The sequence below is a fragment of the Cygnus atratus genome, chromosome Z, assembly GCF_013377495.2.
Source record: "Cygnus atratus isolate AKBS03 ecotype Queensland, Australia chromosome Z, CAtr_DNAZoo_HiC_assembly, whole genome shotgun sequence".
Taxonomy (NCBI): domain Eukaryota; kingdom Metazoa; phylum Chordata; class Aves; order Anseriformes; family Anatidae; genus Cygnus; species Cygnus atratus.
In genome coordinates this window covers 61,955,260-61,965,008 of record NC_066396.1, presented here as the reverse complement: position 1 = coordinate 61,965,008, position 9,749 = coordinate 61,955,260, and the positions used below count along the sequence as shown (strand labels likewise).

The following is a 9,749-nucleotide window of genomic DNA, read 5'->3' as shown; positions in this document are numbered from 1 at the left end:
CCGAGCTCATTCATTGCATGCCTATGTTCTTCATCAAATGAAAGTTTCATCAAAACACACACAGCAGGACAGATCTGATGGTCAACTGGAGCAGGCACTGATCCAGATATAGGTAACAATTAGTATTTCCTAGGTGTATAGCTTTGTATAAAGATTTTCAAAGAGAAACTAAATTTAAGATAAATCAATTGCAATTTTGTTCAGGGTTTTTATCTTCCTATTTATCCAAGAATAGACAGTTACTTCAGAATATTACTACTACATCTGTATACACAGATGCCTGAATAAATCTACATAAAACCAAGATGACGTATAAGTACTAGAAATATACTTGATGCTGAAAAAGAAACTAAGGAGAATCATTAATGTATGTATTAAATTAGAAATATAACTTCTGGTACCAATTATCTTATTACTCTTGAAAAATAAAAATCTGAAAGAAATCAGTAAGGTTAAATATTATAGTGGCATTAAATAATACAACACCTAAAGTGAAGCTATTTCTTTGGGTGTTAAGTCCTTAGGAATGTTTAATTAAACCCCTTTGCTTCATAGTTTTAAAATTCATAATTTTGTGAGCTAGATACTGGCTAACGCATAAATTGTATTGGTACATGTTGTTCAGAGCCCAACTTTTGCGAAATGGTTGTAGCAGTAAACTCCAAAACCTATGATTCAGCCCACTGATTTCAGTGGTACTTCCGTGAGACACCTACAACCTGTATTTACAAAATGCCATCAATTCAAAAAAGCAGTTAAATTATGCAGATTAAATCTTTTTTGTAACTGCTCCCTAAGAAAATTCCTATTTCATTTACATTGCTACATCTCTGGTATTTTAATATTGAAATATTTCTCATGTACAACATTATAAATAATAGTTTATATTATATTGGCTAGATTGAGATTATTTAATTTGTGCTCTGTACCTCTTTCCTACATGAAGTGTGTATCTTGCAAATACATCTGAATGAAGAACAATTTGGCATTATTTACTTATTTAAATATCCTTCATTATTCAAAATGTAGAACAGGAATGAGTTGAAATTTACTTTTAATTTACAGATCATATATATAAAACACTATAGAGTTTTTATCTGGAAAGCATACAGAAGCCTTATGATTTGAAAGAACAGGTTTATAAATAGGGCATCATATTTGTAATAGGTACTACTTCCTAACACTACCTTAACTCAAAAAGTGTATTTGTACATACACCCACATGCATTTATTTGCAGCTACCCGTATATATATATATATATATATATATAAAAGAAATCTTACATACATTCAACATGATTTCAGATTATATTGTATTTTTTGTTAATTCACTGTTTTTCAAAATTTATACAGCTTGAAGAACCTACTTGGGTTTTTGTCTTGGTCCATGCCTTGTTCATGTGCTTCCTGCCATTCCCAACATGTTTCACAGTAAGCACGAATCTGCTCCAAAAGATGGAGCACGCGGATTTCCCGTCTGCCTCGCTTATCATCAGGCTGGGAGTGAATGATGTTATGTAGTGCTGCGCTGGCTCTGGCACGGGCCTCTTTACTACCACGAGAGTTCCCTAACAAGACAGAGTCTTTATCGTTGCCATGTAAAAGCTGGATGAGGAGAGGAAGACATCCAGACTGACGCATGGCTATGCAGCTGTCTTGGGAGCTAGACATTGCTAGCAATGTTCTTGACATGTCATCTTTATCATGAGTACCAAGCATTGATAACAATGAGTACACCATTTCCACCTGCAGGTCAAATGATTTTAAAAAATAGTTATATTTAAAAACTACATATTAAAATAAATTATAATGAAATCTGAATGGTACACATGAGCAAAAAAACCAAACAATTGATTTAATGCTGCAAGAATTTGTGCTACTTAGAAATAATTAAATATTATCACTACTTCACCATTTATAACCTTAATAAATCTCATTTAGTGATTAAATAGCTAGAATAAGTGGGTGGTAACTGCAAGCAGCTCTATTAATCTGCAAGTCAAATGGTGAAGACTTCTAACTTTCCATTGTACAAAGATTAATGAAACAGTAATGAAAATATTTTAGTTTGAGACAGTTAAAATATCTTTAAAAGTAACTATCTCAAAAAATTATGTATGAATCACATTTTCATGCACGGATGCTCTTCAGTGAGAAATTTTCTATATGGCATTAAATACAATTATTTGAGGCAGGATAAGAGTGATTACATGAATTTTTAATTTACATTGTACTAAAACTATGTTGCATCTACATAAAGTTTTCATGTAAAATTTTCAAATTAACTAACCATTTTTTGTCACAAGGAGTGACTTGCATACAGACCAGATTACTTACAGCAAATGCAAAACTTAAGAGTTAAAGGAACTCTTTACAGGGACAAAACCAGAAAAGAAAACAAATGCTCTTTTACTACACATCATTTAAGTACCAAGCATTTGTAAAACTAAATAGAGCCATATAAACCTAGCATTACACATTTAACTTGGAGCAACAAAAATTCACAGCAAAAAACAGATTCTTGAGGGATCCCCTGGACTATCAGTGGCCAATGCACTATTTGGCTTGTCTATCCCATCCTGTTTTCTTCACTAGTAGCCTTATAACGAGGAATGCATTTGGTTCTTGCAGTCAACTATTAGTAGAATAACATGATGTAGAAGGTGATTTAGATACTATCTGAAACTCCTGAACTCTATCCAAACTCCTAAAGCCAAGATAAACAGCAACATTCAAAATGACAGCACAACATAAAGAAACTACCAAAGGGAACTGTGAAATAGCAAAGGGAGTTTCTTTAAAATATGCTAAGAAATAGCACTTTGGACTGCTAAACAAAGATTTCTACTACTAATTAGATTTTTGCACTAGTTACTAGACCAGTGAATGCTTTTATTTGGTTTCTTCACAAACAATTCTAATGTGTCTGAAGGTAAGTACAAATACCTAGTTATATAAAAATTGAATGGCAGTGAGTAGACTAAACAGAGAGTTTGGTAACATCTATTTCCCTAAATACCATAGGATTGCTGGAACAAGGGAAATCTTTAAATTTGCGAAACTGTATGATTCCATGCAAAATCCACTGAAATAGTCCTATAGCCAGTTTTATGACAGTCTAGCATCCCGGTTTGGAGATTCTTGGTCTGGGAAAATTCATATGTAGTATTAAAACAAACTGCTTGGATTCGTAAAAGAGAGTGAATTTAATCCGCTTTATGTGTGCCTTTTGACAGATGTTTCAAGTTGCAATTTTAATCCACAGTTATTTTGATTTGGAAGGCAAAGTTTCTGTCAGAGAATAAAGCCAAAGCCACCAAAATCTGGCCTCCAAGTTGTGGCAAACACAGTATAGGAAAAACTGTAAAGTATATTTCCCTCTCTCCCTCTCTCTGAATGCACACACTGCAGAGACATCTCTTTCTGTATCTGTAAATGCATAACTGTACTTAGAATCCCTGCAACTTTCCTCTCTTCTCATGCATTACTACTAAACTTTTCTTACCCACAGCAGAGTAAGTTCAGCGTATTTCTTTGCCTGTAACCTTCCACACTCAGCATCTTTCCCTGCATTCAGGACTATTCTCTTGTCTGTAACTTCTAGGAATTCTATGATTTGCAATGAAAACTTGTAAACAAACTACCTGATGTCACATTCATTTGCTACATGCATACAATGCCGGGCAGAAAATCTATTATAACAACCTATTTAAAGCCCAAAGTAGTTAATACTATGCCAAGCTAATAATAGCCCCTGCTTCCCAGAAGACTGGGCTTAGCACCCCTTCTATACTACTGCTGATTACAGAGGCAATATAAACTCCAGTGGTCCATGAACTTAATTGTGTGTTACAGATTTACACATTTTTCCCTCTCTTTTTATGCTATACATACACTTTTGAGTGCACTCTATTGTAAACAGACATTACTGTGAAGGGCTTACATGACTTTTTAAAAAAAATTCTGGTCTATTTAATTTCTTAGCAATCACATCTGTTTTGTGAATTTGGTCTCTGGAAAAGTTTTTAAAAGGGTTAGTTTTCATCATGGAATATAAATCAACATCACAGAGTTTTAAAATACTGTAGTAATTTCTAGCAATTGCTTTTTCCTTACTGTAGTAACTCTAACTGATCATCAATAAGTTAAGAAAAAGAGGGTTTCTGTGGATATATTTTAAAGGTTGAAAAATATTAAGTTTTATCTCCACAAAATTACTACAGGTGGATAGATTATTCAACTAATATTAGTACTACTGGCAGAAACAATGAGATTATTGTATTAGTAAAATGTAGCATTAGCGACCTGTGGTTTGTAATCTTCGGTTACCTTGGTACCCAGATGACTTGTCAGTCTGCGAGGAACAGAATAGTTATTACTAGAGCTCATAACACTGGCTGTCTCATGGTCCATTCGAGCAGCAGAACCCTACAAATTTAAACAACAATTCAGTATAACACGAAGTCTAACTGAAAAAACAACTACTGGCTAATTCAATTTCAGCACTGGATCATGAAAATCATATTTACAGTGGTGAACTATCAACGTATTTTGGATAAGTTAGGTCCTCCCTGCCCTTACACTACTTAGATGTCACTGTTAAGTGTGCTTTATTAACCAATTCTCCCAAAATTCAGTGTCAATGGAGTTCTATCTTCAATTGAATTCTTTTATAATTGCTATTTTCATCGAGAAAAGGGAGAACTGGACTTTGCAGCAAGCTGAATTATGATTTTTTATGGAGAGAAAAAAGCAGCTTTTACTTTTAAGTCAGATTACACACTGCCTAAGAATACGCATACATCTTCAGAATACAATCAGATAAGCAAGAACTGACAAGTTAAGAGATTCATCTGGACAAGGAGTAACCATACTTGAATTTGTCCATGTCGAAACCAAATTACAAATGGATGAATCAGTTTTGTTTTTAATGAAAAGTTGCAAAACAATGCTGACACTATTAGCTGCAATTTTCTTAGAAATTATTGTGAATGTCCCTACCTATTGTAGCAAGAACTACTATTAGGATATTTGCCATCTTTCAATCTATTTTGTGTATTTTTCCTTTTCCACCTTTGCTATCCACCTTTTTTTTTGCCTTTGTTGATCATTTTCTCGACTTACTGTCTGTGAAGTTGCCTTTACTATGTCTCTCCCTCCCCATTCAGTTTAGGGAACTTAAAAATACATTTGAATAGTGAACACTTTAAGAGAACATCGCTCTATTTATTTCATTTCTGTCTTGCAAATGAGGTGAGTGCCTTACAAGATTTACATCTCCCCAGTGCTCTGTTGACCTCAACCCAGATCGTTTTTTTTTTTTCTTTCTCCCTGTATCAGCTCTAACAGCAGCTGATAGCAGAAGGAAGACAACTTCCTAAAAGTTCTGGATCTGTTATACATACAGGTAAATATATTACCCACCACGATCATAAGATGGTGATATCATACATATTTATCTGGAATCATGTTTGTGTTCTCAACATCACAGCCCAAACAAAAAATAAACTCCAAAAGCTGAAAAATTACTTCATATTCTAACTGTTTTTATACACTAACTGTGAGGGAATCACAGAAGCCACACAATTCCTACGAAAAATCAAATATTAGTGTACTGTATCAGTGACATTTACTGTACATTATAACTGTATCAGTGACATTTAAAATGCTACGGACAAAATAACATTATTTTAAAGGCAGTTCTTTTAATCTTATGACTTGTAATATCCTAATTTAAAATTAGATTCAATTATAAAATTAAAAGTAGCTAGCAGCATACTGACTATGCAATCAGGGCAAAAATTTCAAAGGGGGTGTCTGCACACCTAGTTGAGAATACCTGAATACCTCAGTGGAAATCAGCAATAGGAACTGTAACTGCTCACTCACTTTTAGTATCAAAACACTGCTTTACTGAGGTAATCAACAATCCTGTGCTGTGCTGATCCTGCCCAAAAGCTAAAATGTGTTCATGAAATTATTAGCTTAATTAACAAAACAATATTTTCAAGCTATCTGGACCAATGATATCTTTTTTTTTCCAATGAAAACATAGAACACTGAAGAAAACTGTTCGAAAGACACTTTGAAATAATTTGTTGTTTTTCAAGGTGCACCATTAAGAAAGAAGACAAATATTCCTCTCAGTGTATTTGCTATTCATACAGTTCAATATCTTAAATTTGAAATTGAAAGTGAGTAAATAAATTTGGAAATAGCTTCAGGTTGAGTTTGTTTAAACAGAAAAAAAAATCTAGTTGTATATTATTATACTCATTTCACTCTCCATTTGAATCCAGAACATTCATACATATTCCAGAATAAGTGCTAGCACAGGATGCTAAAAAGTTGTAACTAGAATGATTTAGTCATATTAATTTATTCCAATATATATTTCCAGTGTAAGCAAGCCCATATGTTCTCTATTGAATATGAGGAAAATTCAAAATCTTTAAGCTTAACATTAGAACTATATTGTACTTTTTGAATCGCTCACTTCAATAATCTGTGGTGCTGTGAATATGCGAAAGGACCCCAATATTTTTACACTGACCAATCCCTTCATATCATTTTGACCTCAGACTACATTCAGAGGATTACAGATTCAACATAATGTACATGCAAAAATTCTCCACTGCTAAATTCACTACAATCATCTTATCCAATAGAGTAAAAAAGATGAAAGTTTGGAGTACTACATGTTAAAGTTCACCACAGTACAGACAGAAATATTGCCCTTTTCCCTATTGTTTCTCCCAAACTGTACTTATTTTTGTTCCCATAACTATTTCATTCAGAGCCATCATGTGGCCTTGCTACTTGTAGGATGCCAGGAGGCCCAAAAGAAATGTAACTACCTTTTTTTTAATGGCTCCTAAACACTGATTTGAAAGAATTAGTGTAAGAAATGTGTAGCCATTCATCTGAGAAAGTGAAAAAATGACAAATATTACTTGGACCATTCTTGTGTAGGACTTTCTCATTTTAAACCATCTCCTATTTGTCTACTTCATCTTGTTTTCTCTTGTTATAGCTCACTGTTATTCACTCATTGTTTGTTTTACTATGCTTGTTACCTTCCCTGTCAGTCAGGTCATTTTCCCTATTTTGGGTCAGATTTTCTTAATGAAGTAGACAACCTAACTGAATTCCTTTACAAATCTTGCAAAACAAAGGAATGCAAAAACTTCTCTTCAGTGCCAGGACAGTGAGCATAATGGAAGAGAACATAGCTGAAAGATGAAAGGGACAAAACTGAACCCTGAAAAATCTCAGCTTCAACTGGCAGCATTTCAATTAACATTTATTAATGTTAGTAGATGGGGCTACAAAAACAATTAGACCCAGATTATTTCATTAAAACTTCTTGCACTCCACTTAATAGTGACTGCTGAAAGAAACAAAGTATATTCAGCTGGTTTGTCACAAATAACTGTTATGCCCATTCCATTAAGCTTTTTCTCTCTGGACTTGCACTGCAAGTAAATAATCCCCAGATGTCTCTAGAACACAGATTCAGAGCCCTGGATCTATCAGCCTACAGGAGGAAATAACATGCACATTTTAAAGATTTTTATGAGGCAAAATTCAAATTGCTAAAATCCCAAACATAGGACCTCCAATGAAGAATGAATGAATCCTTCACTTGAGCAAGTCTGCCAGGACATGACAATCCCTTCTTTCTTCCTTCCCTGTAAAATATCTGTTCTCCAAAATAACTCCTGATGCATACAATGAAGACAGATGATACAGCCACAATGCATCAATTATTCAAACACATTATGCTTTCAGCCTCAAAGCAGTGCTGAACTATTTTTTTTCCCCACACAATAAAGCTGTCATAAGAATTAGAGTCAAAGCCTCATGCAATTGCTCAGATACGGCTGACAGAACTTAATTCTAAATGGTGATCAAATATATTTCAAAAGCAAAATCATTAGCTGTGCTTAATGTTTAATCAAATGAAATATTCTAACCAAACCACAGTTTATATTCTTTCTGATAAATCTTCTTGTCCATGATACTTTCAGGAGGATTAAAATAATTCTATTTCCCCAAAGTAGCAGAAATATTTTGCATATGAATTCAACTATTAGATTTGTAGTGTGAACTTCAGGAATACACATTACTAATGGGAATGTCTCAGCTACAGTTGGAGATCATGAAGTGATTGAACATTAGGGCACGGTAAATAAATCAAAATATTTTAGGCCATTGAAGGTTTAATAAGTATTTTTTAAAAAGACAGAAAAAATTTAATGTAACACTCAAAATGTAAACCCACTAATGTATTTCACTAATATAAGGAACGACAACGACCAACTGTTTAGAAGCATTTAAAAAAACACTTAGTACACTTCCAGATTATCTCATTGATAATGCTGTTTCAAAGCTTTATCTGATATTGTATTAAAGAAATACTAATGATAAACCTGCCATTTGAATCTGCTCTTGAAAATCACTGACATTTCACTGATAATTTATAAAGTAAAATTTTGAGCCATTTCTCATAACTAAATCATACTGCTAATATTACAGTTCACCTATGATAAAATAGTATTTTCTCTAGTCATTTTTGTTATATCCATCTTAGTATCAAGGTCATTAATTATTTAAACAAAAGAAAACCACTCCCTGCATTATAGAATGCTTATACTTCATCTTATAAAAACATTTCCTTCCAACGAATACAAGTTATTACTGACTTCTAGATGGAATGAAGAAAACCAAATCTTTTTAAAATGAGCAGGCACACAAACACTGTAAGGTATATATCAATAAATAAGCACTATACATTTCCAGTACTACTACATCCACATTATTTACGTATAACATCACCAAATGAAAAAATATATAACAAAAATAATCAATTTACCTGACCAGTACTGCTAGTTGGCATACTGATTTCTGCTGCTCCTTGACCTTCACTCTGCCTCTCAGTATCATGGGAACCTGCATCATGCTTGCTTTGAGGTGCTCTCTGTTAATATAAGAGTTTATGAAATTATATTCAGAAACGAAGTATGCAACCATTCAAAGCTCTCTAGACTGTGAATATATCAGTGCTGCATCTTCACAAAGCCGTTGAACAGTACTTTGTATTTCGCAACACTTAGTCTCAATAATTAACAGCTGAGTGTCAGAAAAACTGCAGGATGAAAGTGAAGCATGTCCTCTGAGGATTATAGCCCTGCAAGACAAAGGATTTGCTGTGAGACACTGGAACACCATTTTCCACCAGCTGTGCTCACATCGCTATCAGAAATGTAACAGAATTGGAGCAAACAACTGTCTTCCCTGCACTGTCACGTGAGCCGTGCATTTGCTGGGGACTAGGGCTAGCACAGTTATATTAAGCTTCACAATCACAGACAAACAAATCCTGGGTGAAAAGAAGGCCACCTATATAGTAAGGATCGTTCTGAATTTTAAAGACAAACAGCATAGGAATGATGCAAATAAAATTGCTATATCCTTGATCCTATATCAGCCTGATCATATACAACCAAAATAAATTAAACCAATACAGCAACCTGACATAGATGCATGTTTCAGTTTCTTAAGGAGACCCATTTTTCTGCACACGTACGTGGAAATTAAACCAGTGTCCCCACCACTGAGAGAGATCAGGACATCAACACCAAAATCAGGCCTTTAGATACAGTTCCTTAAAAAAGCAAACAGAATAACCGAGCAGTTATGAAGTACGTGAATATCCAGCATCATCCACTATTATGCTTAAAATGTTC

General features: G+C 33.9%; 1 protein-coding gene across 5 annotated transcripts in view; it reads right to left on the bottom strand.

The window, feature by feature from the left end:
• The window catches only part of APC (APC regulator of WNT signaling pathway), an 89,625-nt gene that overhangs the window by 12,595 nt on the left and 67,281 nt on the right, over window positions 1-9,749 (bottom strand). For 3 of the 5 annotated variants that reach the window (XM_035562620.2, XM_035562621.2, XM_035562622.2), the window contains exons 8-11: window positions 8,876-8,980; window positions 4,306-4,428; window positions 1,368-1,746; window positions 2-97 (exon numbers count right to left, since the gene is read on the bottom strand). In XM_035562620.2, coding sequence (XP_035418513.1) covers window positions 2-97; window positions 1,368-1,746; window positions 4,306-4,428; window positions 8,876-8,980 — 703 coding nt within the window. The remainder of the gene's footprint in view (window position 1; window positions 98-1,367; window positions 1,747-4,305; window positions 4,429-8,875; window positions 8,981-9,749) is intronic. The other 2 variants (XM_035562623.2, XM_035562624.2) reach the window with 1 other exon arrangement.